The sequence below is a fragment of the Onychostoma macrolepis genome, chromosome 06 (assembly GCF_012432095.1).
Source record: "Onychostoma macrolepis isolate SWU-2019 chromosome 06, ASM1243209v1, whole genome shotgun sequence".
In the NCBI taxonomy this organism is placed as follows: domain Eukaryota; kingdom Metazoa; phylum Chordata; class Actinopteri; order Cypriniformes; family Cyprinidae; genus Onychostoma; species Onychostoma macrolepis.
In genome coordinates this window covers 4,647,411-4,671,085 of record NC_081160.1, presented here as the reverse complement: position 1 = coordinate 4,671,085, position 23,675 = coordinate 4,647,411, and the positions used below count along the sequence as shown (strand labels likewise).

At 37.7% G+C, this 23,675-nt stretch overlaps 1 protein-coding gene across 4 annotated transcripts in view; it reads right to left on the bottom strand.

The window, feature by feature from the left end:
- LOC131542233 (protocadherin-9) overlaps positions 1–23,675 on the bottom strand; it is a 282,505-nt gene that overhangs the window by 216,920 nt on the left and 41,910 nt on the right. For all 4 annotated transcript variants that reach the window (XM_058778711.1, XM_058778713.1, XM_058778714.1 and 1 more), the window contains exon 3: positions 10,239–10,340. In XM_058778711.1, the coding sequence (XP_058634694.1) occupies positions 10,239–10,340 (102 nt within the window). The remainder of the gene's footprint in view (positions 1–10,238; positions 10,341–23,675) is intronic.

The following is a 23,675-nucleotide window of genomic DNA, read 5'->3' as shown; positions in this document are numbered from 1 at the left end:
TTTAACATCATTTAGCAGACACTCTATATGAGAGCGATTTATAAGTTAGCCTGTTATGAACAAATGATTAAATGATGAACAAATAATTTGTTACATAATTAAAGAGATAATGCTTACTTGAACAGCTTCAATATAGCTACTTTTTGTATTTAACATGTTGTATAGAGTAAGTAACTACTTTGTTGAAACAGCAGCTTAAACCCCCATCACAGTCTATCACAGAAAAAAAAAAGCAAGACAAAGAGAGATGGACAGAAATGAAGATTTGAATGATAAAAATAGGTGTTTTAAAGATGGGAGTCCATTAGGGTACTTTCAGCACCGATGATATCCAGTTGTAGAATATATACATAACCTACGTAGACTAATTGCCAAGTTGAGTCAGTAGGTAGATCATAGCCTAAAGCAGTCCTGGAACTGCTGCTGGGGTTCAGTCCCTTCAATATGAAAGGAGCTGGAGAAACCTCTGCTGTCAGCGCTGCCCTGCATATCTGCCTCCAAGCCAATTAGTCCGGTCTAGAACTTCCAGATTTCATCCCTGCGGACGCATATTACAGAGGGGGCGATCACGCTGTCCCTACAAAGATGAAAACGTCAGAGAACAGAAGCTCTACCTGCGTCTCTGGATGACAGGCGAGGTTGATCTCATGACACGAGGTTTAATTTACAGTAAACCATAAGAAGCTCGTAGGAGATGCAGTTTTTTAACTCAAAACAGCGTGAGTTGCCAACCTAAGCAACTTTTTAGGCACATTCTCGACAGAAAGGCTATTCCAAGCAATGGGCAGCATTTTGGAGAAAATCTGGCAACATTGCATGATGAGCCAATCCCAGTGCACTGAAACATGCTATGCAGATTCATTTTTTTCCATCTGAACATTTTATCAGAAGATCATCAAGCAACAATATATAGTTTAAAGATGTTCAGAACACCTTCAGCCCAGGGGCGGATTGGCCATCTGGCAATTCTGGCAAATGCCAGAGGGGCCGGACCATTTTCTTTAATGTGGGCCGCTCAGATTTATATAAATGAATTAATTATATAAAACAATTTATATAAATAAATTGTTTTTACATGCCAACAGCGCATATGATGGCTTTTTATCGTTTGCACGATTTGTTTTCCCAGCTGGCCGCTGTACAATGTGGGCTGGCCCATTCCGAAAATATATAAAGAATGAATTAGCTATAGTAAATGTTGCCTATATTGGTCAATCGGCCCAGATGAGCGGCCCACTTGAGTCAAACATTCTAATTAATGTAGCGTGCTCTGGCTCAGTGCAGCGGCTCAAAAACGCTCGTCAATGTCAAAATGTTTGAAATAGAAAATCAAAGTGTAGAAGGCGGGATTTACCGTTCACAGAGCTAAACTGCACGGCACTTGAATGCGAGCTGAGGTAAAATGTAAGCAGCTAAACACGACGAGACAATTCAGTAATATTTGCTAACTATTAACTATAACTTATAGAAAAGTGACATATATTAGGCTATAATAAAAACATAATTTGCTATTTAACATTAATTATTTTATATAGGCCTACAAATTGACTTTATATTTATTTATTTTTTGAAAGAATGCTGAATTTATATGATCAAAAATACAGTAAAAAATAATAATATGAAATATTATACTTAAAATAGTGGTTTTCTGTTAAAGATATTTTAAAATGTCGTTTATTTCTGTGATTAAAGCGGAATTTTCAGCATCATTGCGTCAGTCTTCAGTGGCTATTCAGAAATTATTCTAATATGCTGTTTTGCTGCTTAATTATTATCAGGTATTATTTATGATCAATTATTACTTTATGGTTCTTATTGTTATCAATACTGAAAACTGTTTTTGTTTGATATTTTTGGGGAAACTGTGATACTTTAACTTTTTCAGGATTATTTGATGAATACAAAGTTAAAGAACAGCATTAATTTGAACTATAAATAATTTGTAATAAGTATAAATATCTTTGCTGTCTTATCTTTAAAAAATGTAATTTATAAAAAGATAGCATTTTATTTCTCTATTGTGTTATATTTTTATAAGTAGTTTTAAAAATTGCTCTGTGCATAATGAGCTGGTGGGTTTATGGTGTGGTGTGTTGCGGACCGGGTGTGGTGGGCCGCTCTGTGCCAAAAAGTCCAGGGCCATTTTTTAGCCCCAGTCCGCCACAGCTTCAGCCTGTGTCTACTCAACGGATGTTTACTTTGAGGTCACCATACAGATTATGATGATATTAGTAATGAGGCTTTCTCATACATGAAACAAGAGATTAAACAATCCAGATTTTTAAAAAAATAAAAAATTGAGACAGACATGGAAGAGGTTTAAAGGAGCACAGTATGTTTTTCATACATCCATCTCATTTTAAGGCCCTCTTAGTATAATGAAAGGGTCAGGACCTCTAATCCACAATATCTAATTCTGCACAATACAATCTGATTTAAAACAATATCATATGTCTGTGTTAGTGTGTATGTGTGTCTCTGTGTGAGTGAACTTCACAAATACAAGTCCAGTTCACAACCTCTAAACCACAAAAAAACAAGTATAGCATAATAATAATGATAAATGCAAGCAGTTTTATAGTGACATTATTTTCACAATAAATTACTTGCAATACATTAAATCTTAATAAATTACTGTAATTGATTTTTTTTTTTAATCAAATAAAGCTTTATTTATTTATTTGTCTGTCAAGAGCATTTGGGGAAATTATTGGGGGAATTGTGTCTAAATAAATAAATAAGCAAGAAAACAAGTAAATCAGTCCAAAAAACAGATGCCCTTTCTTTATGAAAAAAACTTATTTGGTTCGCTTCTTTGTGTACATGTGACTGTGGTGGGGTGGAAGAAATAAACTTGCCCTTAGGTTAGCAGGGGTTTTTGACAATAGCAGAAAATATATCGAACAGCTCCTCTTTCGTTCTTTACTACATGCGGGAGAACAATAGAGTGCCGCCCACCCACAAAGCCTACTTCCCTGAGACAGTTTGATAAAAGTCAATTTGGAAAGCAGTGCCCCAAATCTCAAAAGGCCAAAACTGTGTATGTGTGCAAAAGAAAGACAGAGCAAGAGAGTGAAAAAAAAATGGGGCATTTTGAAGGACTATCCGCCTAAACCAATTTATATATGGGCCATCCTGGCATGAAAGCAGCAGATCTCTGAGGTTATGGGGTATTGACAGGCCGGTTTTGTAGCCTGTTTTAAGCACTGTAATCCTCCATCAGAGGTGTTTTCTTTATTTAAAATAGTGGCAATATGTCAGAAAATACTGGTGAAAACCACAAAGTGATAAGTCACCGTTAACACTCTCGTTGATAAGAGATCATCAGCATCAACTGGGCGATACGGGCCCTGACGAGAGCAGCACCACAGCCGACCATCTCAGATCGATTGGATTCGTTAAAGCAATAATGCTGACTGATGCTAGATAGTCATCGGTCATAGGCAAAGATAAGTGCCTTGTATCTGTTCAGTTATTCACTTCTTTTTCTAGCATTTCTCCTATAAAGAACCAGCCACTTCTAAAATAGATCCTGAATACATGTTATAAAGGGGAAAAAAAATTGTCACTATAATCATTTGTCTGCATAATCAAAATGTAATAAATTGCTACGCCTCTGAAATAACTTTCATTTTTGACTGACATCAAGCACTTTTATTGTTACAGTGACCACTTGATCCAGTCAATTCCTGATGTATAAAATCAAATATCAATGTGAATTTCTTTCTGTGTGTGTGTGTGGTGTGAGTTTGGAACACAACTATTTTTTTGTCCATGTGCAGACTAGTGCTCTTGAATCATGCTTGAAAACATTTTTGCACTTCTTTTTGTAGCCACTAGTGGCACACAATGAACTTCACCTTGTTAAAAAAAACACACACACACACCACAACAACAAATACACATCTCATGGATTTTTTCCAGGACGTGTGTTTAGGTGTCTAATGCCAATTTATTAGATTAATAACCGAGTCAGATAACAAATGGCGCCTCTTTTTTTAGATATATGGAACTGTGCCATTAGGACAGATGCCGTGCAGACAGCAGAGACCAAAGAGACAGGATTGCCTGAAGTAGAACAAACTTACTTTCCTTTGGGACAGGCTAATTATTTAGATAATTACTATCTGAACTCTTCATCTGCATAAAACTGACAGCCAGACACCACAGCTGGTCCATCAGGCCTTTAACACACTCTCATCTAAATCACACATGAATACACACCCGTACTACTCACAAAGGGTTAAACCCTTGATCAACTTTTGTAAATACGCAGACAAACTGACTGCCACAAGGGGGCCAACTGCAAAAGTAGTAGACAGTTCGAATACGGCTTTACAAACATTCTTCACAAGCACGCAAATGGTTGGCCAATGCATTGCAAGCGCTTGGGCATATTTCTGAACACAACACAAGCAAATGAGCTTGTGCTGCACGGCAGCCAGTGCTAAATCTACAGAAAACTTCACTGAAGCAATAGCCTGGCTAATTTTACTCACAAACGGCAGTGTGAAACTGTAAGTGCTATACATGGAGTGACAGCAAAAAACTTCAATAGCGTCAAAGTATCGGTGAGTCTGTCTTTTATTAGCTTCTGTGTAGCGCTCATGGTTCTGCCAACATCCATTCAGCGAAACTGCATCCAACAAGCTGTTTGTACAACTCGTTCTTGCCACATATGTCTCCTCATCCCTGTAAAAATAGACTGCGGGTGATGTGCATGAGTGTGACGTGACATCTACTGAAAGATTGAGGTACACGAAACGTGAAGAGCTGACAGGTTTGTGTAAACGATGCATTATGACATCATCAAAGACCAGGAAATATGCGACACATGACAACTGAATGTACAAAACAGGAAAAACATATGCTGCTGGAACAACTAAGCCACTGAGATTGTCAAGATACGGCAAACCTTGTCCTTCAAATCAACCGAACTGGGGCAGAAAATGACATTTCTTCTACGTGTTCTTATCAACTTGACACTGATTCTTAAAGTATATGGCCCTTTCAGTCAGACATTTTCTGTAATGCAACTTTTATTATCTGAAAATAAAAAAGAAGCACAAATAAAATAGGTCGTCATTGGACGGGGGAGGTAAAAGTTGGATGACCAGATGTTTTTTTGGGGGTTTTTTTTGGGGGGGGGTTATGCTGCTGAACTATAAGGACTCTGATGAATGAAGTGAGTAAGACATTTTGAAGCACTACAAGGGCACAAACACTGGACCCTGCCTTCTACACTAATGCAGGAGCTCTTATCAGACAAACGCATTTTAAAGAGTGGCAATGCTGCAATGCTGACTGCTACTTTCAGGGAAATGTTTCAAACCATCCATCTTGACCAAATAAAAGAGTGCCCTCACCAGCAGACGCCTCTAGGAGTGACCACTTATCTCAAGTCACCAGCTATGCTCTTAATAATACAGAGAGAGCGAGCAAGTCAAAGAGAGAGAAAGGTGGAAAGAGAACACAAGTGGAGAAAGTAAGAGAGAAACAAACAATGAAACCGTAAGAGAAAGAGGGAGGCAATAAGAAAATGGCCCAAAACAAGGCTTGAGGCTATACAACAACAAACAGCTGCTACAACTTAATAACGACAAAACTTGATTTCAAACAAGACTCTAACACATCACAAAAGGGTACTAGTTCCAACAAGATGCTCTGTGACTTACCATTTCACTGAAAGCAGGCAAATTAGCAGGCAAATTATAAGACTTTCGTTCTGCCATTTAAAGGCCTAGGCACCGAAAGTCGGCTTCACATGATTTGCGCCTGGGACAAAAATTTGTGCTTTAAAAAAAACGAAGACTAAAGCCAACTCTCCATACCAGCAGGTGGCAGAAGTCTGTATTCGCCATTCAAAAAAATTAAAGGAAATCGGAAGAGTTAGGACTACGGATATACAATAAGAGCATTTTTGTTTGTGCCCATTTTCGATTTTACTGTTTACTTGCTTTTGTCACTTATTTTCATGCACTGGTTCGCAAAGCTGAACACCCTATCAGAGTGGTCACTCACTGACAGGCTCTGCCACTTATTTGACATGCTCAATTGGCCCGAAAAAGCATGGCAGTGATCAGACTACTGGTAAAGGTGTGGAACAAACGGCAAAAACTAGGCTGAAAACAGACACTCAACGACAGCCTGACATTGTTAGCTTGGTGTTTATGGGCCTTATCGCAAAAAAAATAAATTCTGAAGAAAATTCATATTGCTCTATTCCAAAAACAGGCTTCCATTGGAATAGCATGAAGATGTTCAAATGATAACTCAATTGCTAGCTTTGGGTGAATTGTTCCTTTAATATCCCAGCATGGATAAGGATTTGTCTGGAGCTTCTAGCACTCAATCCGAGTCAATGCAGACAACCCCATTAATGCAAAGGTAGAGTTCCTCGCCCCAGGAGTATCCCTACTCTTTACTTAAGAAAGGGATCCATTTCCTATCCCATATCTCAGAACAGAAATGGGAGCTCTATACACATGCATAATTCATGAGGTCTCTCTTTCTTTACAAAGGTCTTACAGTAAATACAACTTCACTATGAAGAGAGTATTGACCAACTTTCTAAAACGCTTAGACACAATCTTTCTACACTAAGTATGGCATGAGGCTTCAGAGCACATCCAGCCTCAAAGAGCCACTTTAGAGAGGAAAACATCTGAAGCGAGGCCATAACATCACCGTTATGGACATTGAAGAGGACTTCGGAAGTTTAATCAATGTCCAGTTCATACAGCTTTACATTTGCTCCCTCAGCCCTGGTTACATCCTCAATTTAAAATAAATAAATGCTCTCTGTAACTTTTGAGGTTTTTCAGGTTCTCATTACTGAACAACCTAGCAGGATCCTGAGCGTACCTCGACGTACCTCATATCATCTAATGAGTGAGACTCTAACGGCGTCAAGAGCGCTCACTCTCGCTAATCAGTACCTACCGTAGGCCCAGTCATTGCTCAGTTCGGTCAGCCTGGCAGAGCTAAGCTCATTTCCCTCTCACCGGAATGAATAAATTGGCCCTAGTCTGTCTTCAAACCACCTTGTCCCGACAGAAGGTCAATAAATCAATAATGCGTGCAAATACACGAAAAAGCAATTCAAAGTCGCCATTTTTCCTTCTCAAGCATGTCCCTACAAGCTCAGAAATGTTTCTCTTCCCTGCTGACTGGTCTCCTCAGACATAGCCCAGCTCTGCTTCATGAATATTCCAGAACATGTTGGAGGTAAACAGTAGCTATGACGGTAAAACAACCCTGGAATGACTTCATAATCAATCCCATGATTCCCCTCTGCCTGTGAACCATGAGAACATGCACCTGGGGCTCGTCAGGGCAGATACCCAATGACAAGTCGCTGCATTCCGCTGCGACAGCCGCTTATTGAACAGCAAAGAAATAAATCTATCCAATCTGTCCGTCGCTAGTGAAGATATACATGCACTAGCCATGTTTTCTGTAATGAGAGGCTGGCTTATTTCGAAGATTATGTAAGGCATGAAGGACGATTTATTGACACACCTATGAAGTGTAGTGTTGACTTACTGTGCTTGACTTCTTCCCTTCCGTCCGCGGTCCTGAGGTGAGAATGCAGGAACTGATTGCAGAGCAATAAAGAGTGATGAACTCCATAATGAACTCAATTGGTTTTGAGTTAATTACGGCTCATTTCAATAACTAATATCGGTCGTAATATTGTCCTAAAGGCTCAGGGGAGCAATAACTGACAGTTGGTGAGATGCACAACATATTAGCAGAGCTGCAGTTGGAACTGAAGGATCACCTCCGATCAGTAAAACTGGTTGCCTCGTGCACTTATCCCCAAACTAATGCATTCTAACGGATTGTGTGCAGCATCTTGGGTGTAATTGACCTGAGGTTAATCACACTGCTGACCTTTGAGAGACGACAGAGGAGGGTACAAGATATACTGCACATTCGCTCTGACCTCCAGACAACAAGCAATATGTTCTCCAAAAACAACCTTTTTCATAATACAGCTCTAATCCCATTAGCAATTCAACAGAATACGATTCAGGCTGGTTTACAAAGCCATTTATCAAACCGGCTTGTAAAGGACAAAATACATTTGGTGCATGAAGAAAATTAACAAACTGTGTCTGGGTGCATCTGTGCATATAACCAAGAGAACTTCAAGAACAAAAGAGAGGCCACCAGACCCCAATTCTCCCAAGGGAAGATGATGACAGTCCTTGAAGCACAATGCTGACCAACTACAGGTTTCCTAACTTTCTTTGCCACCTGCTGGACCTCTATGCTGTTTCAACCTGCTTTAAAAGATCAGCTATTTTTCTAGTCCCCAGGGGCTGTAAGAAACTTTAATGACTTCGAACACATGACCATTTGGTGGTCCTATCGACAATTGAGCAACTTATTCTGACCTACTTTGAAACAAGTCCCTGCTGGACTCCATGAAGTTCTACGACTTGGACAGGATAGTTCACATCAGGGGGTCAAATCGAGCTTTTCTTCTCGTCACAACAACCTGCCCATCTGAAATCCTACAGCAAGATTTATAACTAAACAACTACCTTAAATGGGAGGTAAACACTAAACTAGCCCCAATGTGGTGGTCTGGATCTACACTAGAATTCTTGAGTCTGCCCTCACTTCACCAATAAACATCTGAACTAGCCTATCCCTTTAGTTTCTTCAAACTGATGTCCTGAAAGCCATTAGACAAGACCTCCAACACTCCAGCCATCACCCATTTGAAACACTGATCCTCAAGACCAGCCTTTTCCTAAAGCAGTAGGTTCTTATTATCAGATCAACAACATCTCTGACACATAGACAGTACTGTACTCTAGATACAAAAACAGAACTGGTGATTTCCAGCATGCTGCATGTACCGTCATTCAACAGTCATCCGTTTACATTTAAGTAACCATGAAAGTAATAATAACTTTAATTATATTTTAATTTCAATCCATTTTGATGCGGATCCTTAATTTTAGTTACAAGATAAGTATTTGTATGTTTAAGTCTGTATGAGAGAGCAATGAGTGTGAATGGACAGTTCACCCCAGGATGATATGGGAAAGTGACCATTCACACTTCTCATCGACTGCCCAGGAGAATATTCCAACCGTTGACAGAGTGGATCCATATTCCCTGCAGACATGCTGGAAGTTAGAAGCAGTGACATGGGGAAAAAGGAAAGATGCAGCGCAAAAATAGGGTGAAATGTTGATCAGGAATGCAGTACAGCCCATACATACGCTTAGAATGGAGCTGAAGCAGTGTTGATGACTATAAAGTGGGCATGTTGAGAGTCTTAAGGTCCCTGTGGTAGAAACAAGCCCTATTTTTGGTCTTACAGTCATGGTTTATTTCTGAATTTCCTTTGTTGCCTTCTTCACTGCAAATATTCTACTTCTCCATTCAACACCCTCTTATTTTCTGTCTGTCTCCATCACACCCACATAGACCTTGTGGAGTCTAGTGAACTCATTCATGCACCTACCAATGCACACACACACATATAGAACCCAAGTAAAGTCTTTAGCACTCTGTAGAATGAAAAGAAAGGTGTTGTGGATGATTTATGTGTTTGATTTCAGTCACTGCATTTGAGCACACACTCTTCTGATAAGAGTATTAAATCGGCCAGGACAAAGGATAACAGTCGGTGAGGAGCAGAAATATATCATCTGAACGTCCCCAAACGAAGTCAGGGAAGCATGCAACTGCAGCGAGGCATTCACCTTTATCAAACCGCATAATAATTAGCTTTAGCTCCGATAAACACTTGCAAATGACAAGCATCGACCGATGTAACCGGTCAAGAGCGCTGCCAAGATTAGCAGTTTCAGAGCTCCTGAAAAGCCACCACAAACATTTTAAGACTTCAAACTCGTATATGCATTTCTGTCTGCACAAAGCTCTAAAAAAAAAAAAAAAGGAAAAACAAAAAAACAAGCATCATTAGGTCCAGTGGTAAGCAAAGTTTCATGTAAACTGTCCCGATCCCCAGAAGACAAAAATCCCTGCACATACTCATTTAATGAGAGCAATGGGAGGGAGGTATGTGTGTTTATGTAAAATTAGCTCAGTTATAATGATGTAGCGGTGAAGGGACCATCGTTAGAGAGGTCACTAAAGAAACCAATAAGCAGAGAAGACATACAAACAAGCAGGTGAAAAGTGTATCTGTGCCGCTCTCTAATGGGGCTTCAACAGCAGCCATCTCAACAGTCTGAACAAGGGTTACTCACCAGAGGAGTGCAGGGCGTCCAGTACTCTGGGTTCAGCTCGGCTCGGGAGCGAAGGTCCAGATAGTCGGGGTTCAGTTCGGTGCGGGCGCGGGTAAGCGTTCCCTTAAAAGCAAAGAAAAGGCAGGGTTACAAGTCCACCCAGTAAACTGGTAAGCAACTTTTTCAAAGATGTGAAATGAGTGATGATATGGCTGGAACCACAAAGTGTGGGGAGTGATGGGAACCAGAGAAAGTAGAGGAAGATAGATTTCTCACAGAACAATAAATGGGCGAAACAGGATAATACTGGTTATACGTATGGATACTGGATATGACATTTGTTAATTTCCCCAATTTTTATATTTAAATTCAATTAGCTCTCAATCTTTAAAAAACAAATAATTTATCAACATTGTTTTTAAATGTAATTTTCAGAACATATTAAAATCAATATACACACTGTACATTAAAATTGATTTTATTTTTTATTATTATTTCAAAATTTGAATTGTCAGCCATTTGTAGGTTATCAGTCAATAAATAAATGATATTACAAATAATTCATAAAATAATTGTAAAATCGATATTTAATATCATGCCCGATGTTGGGGGGAAAAAGCTGTTTTTTGGAACAAGGGCCCTGGTCTAAAATGATTATAAATAAGTTGGTGCAAGCTGATTAGCTGGCTGACCAGCTAACATGTTAACCATCATGGATCAGCTTGGACCATTAAATGACCAGTTTAGACCAGCCAATATGTTGCGAAACCACTAGCTTAAACCAGATTTTCCAGTCTCGTGTTACTACACAACATGCTTTTTTCTGTAGAATTTGCATGAAGCTTGCTATTTCAAGACTTAATCTTGCAATTCAGGCCACACCAATTTCCCGTTTCAACAGGTATTGCAAATGCCGTGCTTCCTATTACACGAGGCCTTTAATGGAACTCAACAAGACACTTCCAAAACCAGGAGAATGAATGGCATTCTGTCACTTTTCATAAACTCGACAGAAAAACACAGTTTCTGACAATTTCTGACCTTCAGCAGCATCCTTAATATTTTACACACGAGCGTAAAATTAGGGGGCTCTCAATTTCCAAACACTCAGTCAACTCAAAAGGTGACAAATTACACAGCGCTTTTAAGCTGAGGCAGAACTGAAGATGTTTTCTTCTTCACGCTTTGTGTCCAAAATGATACAGACTGATTATATCTCCTTTGAAAATGAAATTGCCTTCATAAGCATACGGCATTTGTGTTTGACAAACCTCCGCTGTGAATCTCAGCAAAATATCCTGCTTTCAAATCAGTCTGCCCTTTGTTAGGTAATCTGCTTTTTTCTTGCGCACACACTCCGTCTTTTCTCTTCTGTGTTTTTTTTTTTTTTACATGCAATAGACAGAGACGCATATGAAACAAATACATATGAGTGGTGACATTTCAAATGATATTAGAGTGATACTCAAGCAGGGAAAGCAATCAAAAAGGCTTTGGTGGAGACAAGGCGACCTTATTGAAATTCACAAACAAAGTGAGAGAAGCTAAAACATATTGTTTATCGTACAGCCATGAATTAAAACCTAAATGCTGGCCTTAAAGAAAACAAAGAAAACAAAACAAATAAACGCTTTCGTACATTAACATGCACGGCGAACAAGGCAAGACGGGAAATTACGAAACACGCGTTAAGCATCGCATGAGATTCAAGGTCACGCAAAGAGCGTGAAGCAGGCAACCCAAAAGCTACAGTTCTTGTGCTCAAATGCCCTCTGGAGATGCTATGAATACTAAAGAAATGCTTTATTTGCTTCGGAAAGAGCCGTTTTTCATTTTCCATCTTGCTCAGTCCCTAAGCGAAGGACCTAACAAAATCCAGTAAATTGCGTCCATGCGAACACTGTATGATGTATACCGTAATTATCTGTTGATTTACAAAATGGCCGCCCAGTAATGAGGCAGGGCCGATGAGAGGCCCGGGCATACATCACTGTCTCTAACCCCAGAACGCCTTCGAGAGTGCACCCTCGCCCTCTTACACGTGTTATTTATCTCTACTCCATCTCTGCGCGCCTCGCATCTTGAAATCTGAAGTTACGTTTGCAGTGCCAAAGCGTCAAAAAATCTGTTTCCTTAACCACTATGTCTATTTACTTATTTGTCTGAAGCTCGGCGCCACCCACACTCTGTGTTTTAATTAATGTCACGTTGACCTGGACAACATGCTTTGGCAGTTGGCAAAGTCGCTTAATGCCAGCGTGATTCTGTACTCTATCCGTTTGTGAGTGAGCATGAAGGAAAGCGCATTCTAGAGCGCTGGCGTATGATTTGTAGTCTTTAATTGTGTTATTAATTTATATTTTTACTGTAATCTTACTCTGGCACGTACAGAGATTGTTTGGTGTGTGTAGTCGTGAGAACAAGCCTTCTGTGTGCATTCGAGAGCTTTTCTCACAGCAAGATGTGTGATCAAAGCCAGAAGGAAGCCTGCTTCCGTTCTGTAAAAGTACAAGCTGTCTGTCATCTGTCCTTCATTCCCTCAAACAAAGCATGTTCTGCTGAACTGAACATATTCTGAGCTTTAAGAAAGTAGAAAAAAGAGCCTCTGTACTTCCTGTGTAGAGTAATAAATTTGCAGCAAATCACAAAAATGTGCTCTGGAAGGTTTCTGCTATAGTCACGCTTTTGCTTTGGTTCTAATAGTCGACATGTAACAGATTTGGGTCATGCATTTTGGTGTTAACCAAAGGTAATGCACTAGTGGGAATTATTGTTTTTCCACCCTGGAACATAAAAATTAATTCATTAAATCGGATGAAATATACATTCAAATACACCATTTAAAATGTGGGGTTTGGTAAGATTTGTACATTTTAAATGATTTTGAAAGTGAAAGTCTCTTAGCTCACCGAAGCTGCATTTATTTTAAAAATACAGTAAAAATATTATAATAACTGTAATAAAATATATTACTGTACTATAACTCTTTTCTATTTGAATATATTTTAAAATGTAATTTATTTCTGTGATGTAATGCTGAATTTTCAGCATCATTACTCCAGTCTTCAGTGTCGTATGATCCTTTATTTAGGATCCTACAGTATATTTATTTTTTTGTGGAAACCATTGTATGTATTACTACTACATGAAATACTACAGATTTTACATTGCAACAAAAACTGCACTTTTGGTCAATTTAATGCATCCTCGCTGAATAAAAATATTAATTTCTTTATAAAATGATAAAAATCCTATCTAAAATACCACAAAATAAAAGTCTAGTTCTTCAATGCACTTCCATATCGTACTTGAGAATCACGATGGCCCCAATAGTCGTATTATGATTAACAACGTGATGCATATGAGAGCTGAATGCACTTTTTTACACGACTCTGTAGTGTCATTCAACCTAATGACTGCCATATCCCACCCACCATGATTTATTAAAGCAATAGAGCCCATATTCAAATGACGGCGGCACGGCTAAGACACGCTGACATTATAATTTGCCATATATCACACAAGTGCATGAATATCATTACCGATTTATGAATGTGATTAAGGGGGGAATATTACTCTGGATTAAGTAGCCTGGCACTATTCGAGAGTAAATAAGTGTGTGCGTGTGCGTGTGTGTGTGTGTGTGTGTGTGTGTGTGTGTGTGTGTGTGTGCATGATAGACAGGTGATGCTGACGGCACTTTTCCATTTACTCTGTATGTCTAGATTATCTATCATCATTTATATAGAGAGCTCTTATTCAGAGGGTCATGTTTACAGGAAAGAGGTCAAACGCTCATACACACATACGCACGAACATCAAATGCTTCATAAAGACACCACAACCAGACGGATGATATAAATCAAGGGCTTTTAAAAATATAATGTGCCTGAAGGGATGCTATGGGACTGTACGACAGCCCTCTGTCAATCACATGAGCTTTGGTTCAAACAATAACACCCACAGCGCATCTATTGATCTCATGATGTATCTCTCTTCAGGGGCCCGTTAATTTCACACAAAATAAATCATATCTCCAACGATTATTAAGATAAAGACAGAGTTTTAGCTACTAGGTGTTAATTTATAGTCTGTGCATGCCCTGTTATTGGTGGTCTTTTTGTGCACCTTTATTGGACAACATTTATTTATTATTATTTTCAAAATCATTTTTTAGAGATTACCATGGAAGCCTGTTTCTGGCATGAAAATAAATAAATATTTGTACTTTTTATCTCACAGTTCAAACTTTTTACTCAAAGTTTGCTTTTTTTTGTTTTGTTGCCACAAAATAAAAAAAAATTATTGTGCCTTTTAATCTCGTAATTCTGCACATATATCTTGCAATTCTGAGTTTATATCTTGAAATTCAAATTTTTTTTCTCTCTCTCAGAATTGTAAGATATAAACTCGGAATCACAAAGGGAAAAGTCTGAATTATGAAAAATACATTTGCATACTTTCTTTTTTTCATTCCATGGCAGAAAAAGGTTTCCAAATAAATACAGACAAAAAGTATATATATATTTTTTTTCCATGTATACAGAAATGCATGACTTTCCCAAGCCTACATCCATCCATACATGTGTACGTTTTATAAATCATGTTTCAGTTTCCTAGTCCTCATCTTTTCCTCAATTTAAACTGCGTTTTAAAATTGAGGGCTGTAATTTCATTACACATTCATCAAGAAATGTGCCCTCTATTTTTCTTCAAAGCTAAACGTACTCACCAAAAATAATAGCTCGTAATGAGAATGTCAAGGGCTGACCGCAGCTTTTTAAGCGAAAGTATCACTTGCCATTTTTTTTAAACAAACGTTCTTTTGATTCTTCTTAATTAGGTTTCTTCCTGCCATGGTGATGCCTGTGTGTTCCTGTGGTCTCTCTGACAAAGCGTCACAAAATCGAGGGTGGTGCTGGCACTAAAGTTCGGCACAGTTGAAAGTGCTTCACGTGACCCAGCTGAGATGTGCACCTGTGTGAAGGAGCGCGAGCGGCGGCGCCTCATCTCGAGGCCTCTTCATTAAAGAGTCCAAAGCATTCAGCCTAATTAATCTTTTCAGTGCACTTCACTTCTCTCCAGATAAGCCCTTTCTGTTTGTTTCCCCGCATGATAATCAGGCAAATTTCCAGTTACAGTGGCAACATGTGCCTCTTACCGAGCCCCCACGGGTCACTTAGCGAAACTGCAGATGCCTGCAGAAAAAACAAGCGATAACTAAACACATTTTATTAAGGTTGAAGCTGAGGGCAAAGAGCTCCTGGAGGATACAACGTAAATAAATACACATCGTCATCCTCCACACTGACTGTTTACCAACCGCATTACCTTCAGCAAAATCTCATCATCGCCAAGAGCCGCCATGCGTCACGGGGGGCCGTTTGATAATTACCAAATGGATCCTTCACAGCCGACTCCAGCCACGGCGTATGAAGCACGTGTTACGGGTCTGATAAATGTCCGCAGGTCTCCTTCTGTTACAGCTGCATTAATAGTTAACAGCTCAGTAAAAATCAATCAGCGTATTATCTAGCCTGCCTTCTGAGAGCGGCCCAGTATGTTTAATATATTTGCCACCATGTTTAATATATCGCATTCATAATCGGCCCTTTCCTTATAGTCTCCTCACTATGGTTGAGTTACTGGTGCACCAGCGCTGCAAATGAGCTCGTAAAAGAGGAGAGGGAGCCATGAAGCACATCTTCTCCATCGTACTTTATTTATCTCTCTCCTTCAGTCTTTTTAGTACGGATCCGCATTGTTGCTGTGAACTGACACAGGTAACGTACACACTGCCGACAGATACAGTAGTCACTCCTCTTCTGAGTGCTTAACGTATTTTCTGCACACATACAGTTCGGTTATTTATGAGCGTGAAAACCATGTTCTACAACAAACCCGCTCAAAAATTCAGGTGGTGACAAATGCATTTGCATTAAGTAGTGTATACAAACCTAAAGAGAACAACCAGTGACTCTGATTTAGATATTAAAAAAATAAATATGTTTAAAAAGTTTCATCTGAACCATACCAGTGCAATGATGCAAAATTAAACAAAATAAATAAAGATTTTTATTTTATTTTATTATTTTTTTTTTCTGCAGTATTCGTAATACTAATTTTAGTTTTATGTTGACTAATGCATATAAATTAATCATTTTAAAAATATATAAAAATTGTTTATACTTTTTATAAATATAAAAAGTATTATAAATAAATTTCTATACAATGGTTTTAATATACGCACATTTTCTATATGTTTTATAAATAAATTTAAATGATAAACTTAAATTAATACTGGAAAAATCATCTTAAAATTATAATGAATAATATTATATAATAATTTTATATTTTAGAATACTATAATATTTTAAGAAATTATGATGATTAAAATGTGATTATATGTTGTTATTTTGTTCTATTTATCATGGTTTCCACAAAAATTTTAAGCAGCATTGATATTAACGAAAAAAAAAAAAAGTGTCAGCATATTAGAATGATTTCTGAAAGATCATGTGACACTTAAGACTGGAGTAACAATGCAGAAAATTCAGCTTTGATCACAGGAATAAATGTAATTTTACAATATATTTAAACAGAAAACTGTTATTTTATATTCTAATAATATTTCACAATGTTACTGTTTTGATTGTGTTTTCAATCAAATAAACGTAGTCTTGGTGAGCATAAGATAAAAATAGCAAACAGCAAATGGGTTAAAATGTTGCCTTCCATGTTTATTGTTTAAAGTCACAAGACGCCAACAAGTTGCTAAAAGCAACCGAGTCCTATATTCTGTGCATATTTGTAAAAGTGGTTTAGGGGGTTAAAACCATGTTTAAAATGCAGCTGACAGTCTCAAAACACTCCAGTGTAGTGAAGAGGGAAGAGAAGAAAGTGAGCACAAGAGAGCATTAGCATTTGATTGAACACTGGCAACAATCAGTCTCTTCAGCAAATTTCAGATTTGTGTTTACCGTGCTGCCGCTAAGCCCATTTTCATGGTGGGCTCAAAACTACAACTTATCGACGTTCCATTTAAGTTGACAATGGCCGGGGAGAGCCTCTCGCTAAGACGACAGCAAAAAAACAGCTTGAACGCAGGGGCCACCACTAAAAATATCACCCAATTATCCTCAGCGCTCTAATATCATTCAGGAACTAAAGAGGATTGCTTTTCGCCGGGGCCTTTCACTTTGTTCTTGAAGAACAAAAGCCTATCAAACTACCAACCCCTCAAATAACCATATGTATCCAGCGCGCATTCAAAGCGACAGCTCTTTCTCATGCAAAACTCTCCATCCACACTGACACAAATATATTTCTGAAGACTGTTTGAAATGATAATTAATTTGCACCTTATAGAAAACCAAAGCCTACACTCCAGGGAGAAAAAAAAATGCAAGATAGACAAGGGGAACAAAAAATATTTAAAAAATAATTATTTCAATGCCGCTATGAGCTGGTTTACATGAAAAGGAAGAAACGTAACTGTCAGCGGGGGTGATTGAGGTTACGAAAGGCCACATCGGCGACACCAGACGACCGTGGAACACAGAATCCGTTCTATCATGGCATCTGGTGACAGAGAATATTCCAAATCGATCTTATTCTATCATCCCGCCATCTACTTGGCCCTTCAGCTAGATGACACGTAATACTCGCCTTGAGGAATCCAAGACCTGAGCGCAAAGCAGAGCAACGCTCAATCAATTAAGCAGTCGAGACGGGGGGATAGTGGATGGCAGGGAGGTCTGCTGTTGTGCTGCTCATTCACAAGAGACGAAGCCTTTATCGATTTCTACTGCGGGCCTCGTTCTCATCATTAGAGAACATTACTGATCTAAAGAGGACCCCTGACCGCGCTATTGGTTAATGACTACTTAAAACACAGTAGATGGGCGAAGGAAAGCGGTGCGATCATTGAGCGAAAAAACGCAGAAAGAAAATGCCCAGATCATATTTTACTTGAAATCAAAAGGAAAGAAATAGTAACATATACTGTATGTTCCATTAAGATATTTTGCATTATATTTATGTTATAATAAATTACCTTAAAAACTAATTCTTATTAGAATAGTCCTCCCATAATTAAAAATTTAATTGATTACATTAAATATAATTTATCCTGAAAAAATAAAAATAAATCAGTATTACAATAATAGGAATTGTCATTAAGAATAAGAACTAATGAGAACTAAAACAAACTATAGCAAAACACGTGTTTTTTGTTTGTTTGTTTTTTTGTTTTTTGTTTTTTGTTTTTTGCACTACAGTAAAGAAAAATTTGGGGGAAAGTGTTATAATGAAAACAATGTCACAATGTAAACAAAAATGGTAAAAAAAAAAAATTATTAAGCAAAATATAATTTATTATTTTTCTTTTGATTTTTCTTTTGACTCCATAGTCAGTGGGAAGATGACCAACGTCTCACGAGACTGTCCCATAAATAAATAATAATATAATATAATATAATATAATATAATATAATATCTAAAAAAAAATCTGTACTATATATATATATATATATATGTGTGTGTGTGTGTGTGTGTTTTGCTATACATTAAATTTTTAATCAGTATTACACTAATTTGAATTGTCATTTAAAATAATGAGAACTAAAAAGGTAGCATTTTATTTAATTATTTATTTATTCATGTGTGTGTGGGGGGGGGGTTACTACATTAAGGGAAAATGGGGGGGGGGTGAAAATCATGAAAATAATGTCACAATTTAGACAAATGGTCAAAAATATCATTTTCATTAAGAAAACATTTTTATTTTGATTATTACTGATTTTTATTTGTTTTGAATTTTGGGTTAAATTGACCTTGTTTTTTTTTTTTTTTTTTTATGAGATTCACACAGTTCCTCCATTCAGTTAAATACCTAGGGTCTAAGGTAGTACAAAAGATAAATATGCTCTGTTACAAAAGAGAAATATGTTCTGTTTGCACACAAATATAGTCTAAAGTGCAAAATTACACTATTTACCGTATGTGACAGGTTATGAGTAATACACCGCATAACTAAACAAATATAACAGGTTATTTGTTGAAGTCTGACTCTATTCTTTCTGTTCATGAACACAGACTCCACAGCAATGCCACACAATACGATGCTAAATATATAAAATCAATTCCACCTTATATTGCCTTTCTCCATATGTCTGCCTCTCTCACACGCTCTCTCTCTCTCTCTCTCTCTCTCTCTCTTGTGTTTTAGGAGATGTGAGACGTAGTACACTCTAAACCGCTTGTTTGGAATCATGTGAGGAAGTCTCAGTGAACTGGCTTTGGAAACCCTGCTCTAAAGAATCTGTCACAAAATATTTGCTTTGTCTTCATCCCTGGAGAGACATGTGGTTTTCCATTCCTATCACCGCTGCTCTCTGGTTTTAACCACCTGTAACAACCGCCGTTTTCTTTGTTCAAACCTCTGTTCTGAACTGTTGGAAACAAGCAGTCTGTGTGAATGTGGATGTTTATATCGATCGCATATGTCCTCATTCATATTTCATACACTAAGCCAAACAAGAGTGTTAGGTTCAGATGTTCAATGCTGTGAAACCTTCATCTTGCCTGACCATTAGGCCTGAAACAGAGAACAAAGCATGCATTGCATTCCAAAAAGTGTCAATGTAATTCACAATGCAATGCATATAGATTGCATTCTTAGCATAACCACACTATAGCAGACTACCCATTAAGCCGTGTGTTCTTCCACAGCCTGTTTTCCCTTCCAGGTCAACTACTAACAGAATTTTGCTCGGCTACTTGGTTAAATGTCAATATGTTTATATTGAGTTAGCTGAATAACAAGACATCCAGTTTAATAATACACCTGAAGGTAACTCTGTTTGTTACCGCCAACGCAAGGGCATGTGTTAAGTGTGTTCAACAGGGTCACATACTTGCAATACGCTGGTCGAGCATTCACAAACACCACTACATGTTTGTGTTCTTCATTTTATACTCTTTAATCATCACAGAAGATTAATTGAGGGGTAGGGAAGAGCAGAGGCAATAATTGATGTTTTGGTATAAGAAACATATGTGCATGCCTACAGAAATAGTGGCATTAAAAATACAACTGTTAGAGTGCCTCAAGCCATTTGTAATACTCAACAAAAACCTACTTTATCTCAAATAAGAGCACACATCACAGTAATGATATCACTGCTTAAATATTTATTATTAATATTACTGAAGAGTAATAGCATTTAGTACTATTAATTTGCCTTTGGTACTAATTCTTTTAGCAGCCAGGAAAGTGTGTTTAAAGCAAAAGTCTAGATTGTACCATTTAAATGTAAATTATTTGAAATGGATACAATTAGGTTAGTAAAATGAACAATGTTCTGTATTTCAATTAAATAATATTCATTGCATATTTTAAAAATTCAATCTTACATTTCAGTCATACAATATTTATATCATAAGTAATCATACAACTGGCGCCAACCTCACAGCCATAGTAAAATACTGTATTGAAGATACCAGCATCTGTGCTAGTCTGCGTTAGTCATTCATGTTAACCTTTAACCAAACCAGAGACTAAATGAAATTGAAAGATATCAAAACGAATAAAAATTCAGAACACCCAGATAGTACGATCACGAACATTTAGACAGAACTTTACTGAGCTTATGTCAAAAAAGTGTTTCAAAATCATTTTAGCATGTTTGCACTTTACAAAATTGATAACACTTTAGATTAGGGAACACTTTTCACTATTAACTTCATTAGCATGCATATTACAAGCACGCTGGCTGTTTATTAGCACATATAATGCATGGCCATATTCTAGATCCCTTAACCCTACCCCATACCTAAACATTACTACTATAACAGCTACCCTACTTACTATCAATAAGCAGCAAATTAGGAGTTTACTGAGAAAACTCTTAGCTAATAGTGAATATGTGACCCTGGACCACAAAACCAGTCATAAGTGTCAATTTTTCAAAATTCAATTTTTCAAATTTATTCATCTGAAAGCTGAATAAATAAGCTGAAAAATTTACATTGATGTATGGTTTGTTAGGAAAGGACAATATTTGGCTGAGATACAACTATTTGAAAATCTGAAATCTGAGGGTGCAAAAAACTCAAAATATTGAGAAAATCGCCTTTAAAGTTGTCCAAATGAAGTTCTTAGCAATGCATATTACTAATCAAAAATTAAGTTTTGATATATTTACAGTAGGAAATTTACAAAATATCTTAATGGAACATGATCTTTACTTAATGTCCTAATGATTTTTGGCATAAAAAATAAAAAATAAAAAAAATCTATAATTTTGACCCATACAATGTATTTTTGGCTATTGCTACAAATATACCCCAGCGACTTAAGACTGGTTTTGTGGTCCAGGTCACATATGTGGTCTCTATTTTAAAGTGTTACCACAAAACTGAGTGCGTTACTTTGCCCGTTTTCAATAATCTAATATTAAGCTTGCTATTTTTCAGTATGATATTGCAAATACAGCATACACAGTGAGAGAAGACCGTGACACTATATGTAAATATTAGAAGCTCTTTGTGCTGTAAACGCAAAATCGATTTCTGGTTGGGCTATCCCGTGAAGACTCCGGTTACCACTCACACTCTCACCCTGATATGAGATCAGTGTCAGGCTTAAAATAGAAAGAGACTGTAGCTCATTACCTCAATGTAGTGTGATTCACTATTTAGAGCGTGATGACATACTTCACAAGATCACATAAAATCATACGTGGTAGGAAAAAATGCGGTGAACTTTCAATAAGGACATGCATTTGGTACTGAGATTTCACCATTTCTCTCGCTATCTGATGGAAAAAACGGTGGATCTGAATGCAGAAAGGGCCACACTGGGCCCCCATCCAGTCCATGGCCCCGGGGCCCGAATTAAAAAGCTCTTTAAAGCAAATTCACTCCACAATTACAGCATATTCTATATTTCCACAAGACTAATGTCACTCGAGCTCTCACTTAAATAAATGAGTAATATAATTAACCATCAAATTAATTAACTTTACAACTGGCACACTTCAGCAACTCTGGAGGGGGAAGAAGATTTGATTTGGTGAAACTGTGTCGAGTGGCTGAGCGTCACTTCTGTCAGCGCTGACACGTGTGGGCCGCATTAACGTCCTGTGGATTTCGCTCATGCCGACACATGCAGTGGCGAGGTGATCATTAAACACATGAAGGACAGAGCTGAGAAAGAGAGACAGATACGCTTTGGGGGACAGCTCACTTCTTTCTCAAGTACTTTGATGATTCTTTAGAGAAATGAGTGAGCGAACACTTTGTCAAATGCTGCAAAGGTGGCAATTTAAGCAAGTGTTGATGTTCTCCTCCCATTGTAGCAGCCGCCTTGCTTTTCTGACTCAGGCGGGAAGCAGGATGCCTGCTAAACTGGCAACAAACGTGTCGCTAGACCCCGCCGACATCGGGCGAAGCTGTGGGTTAAGCGGAACGTTTTGAGATAAGAATGCGCTTTTGGAAGCAAAACTTTGCAAATGACTTCAAAGTAGCTAGGTGATGTTCATACTCACCCTCATTTCCTTTTAAACCCGCATGATTATAATCAAACTTGGCACATCAAGATATCTCGAACCACGCTTGACTTGATGCCAAACTACACTGGTTCTTGCACGTATCCGTACCAAATATGACACGTCATGTTTGAATCTGTAGAAGTGTGATTGAGATTTGAGAGCTACTGAGAAGAGTGAAGATTTTCAGTGAAAACGGCATGAGGTGAAATGTGTAATATCTGCATTTGTGTGCAATTTCTTTTCTACAAAAGAAAAAAAAAAGAATTTAACAATTCACCTTTATACCAGTGTTTTCAGGCAATGAGTTGCAATGACAGGTTGAACGCTGTTGTCTGGCCCAGTCAAGACACTCAAACAAAGTGCAATTCAATTTGGTGCCGCTAGTAGCACAGAAATGTCATACTTCAACTTTAAATTTAGTACTGTTTCTCACAAATGTCAATCAAAACAGCATTAGAAGATTTGGGGAAAAAGTGTAATAATCAAAAGGACTAATTCTATAATTTCATAGGGTTTTATAGCCATTTTGGAGCAAGCGGCTCCAAATCCGCAACTTTCATTATATGGAAAAAAGCAGCCTGAACATCTGCTAAATATCTTTTGTGTGTGTGTGTGTGTGTGTGTGAGAGTGTGAGTGTGTTATGGAGATCAAATGTCCCCACAAGTATAGTAATACCAGTAAATATTGACGTTGTGGGAACTTTTTTTTTTTTTTAGTCCCCATGAGGAAACCAGCTTAGAAATCATACAGAATAAAGCAGAAAGTTTTGGTTTATGGGTAGGGGTAGGGTAAAGGGATGGAAAATACTATCTGTACAGTATAAAAACCATCATGTCTATAAAATATGGAAAGCCAACATGTGTGTGGGAGTTGCATGAAAGAAATTAAGTTCTACAGATTTGG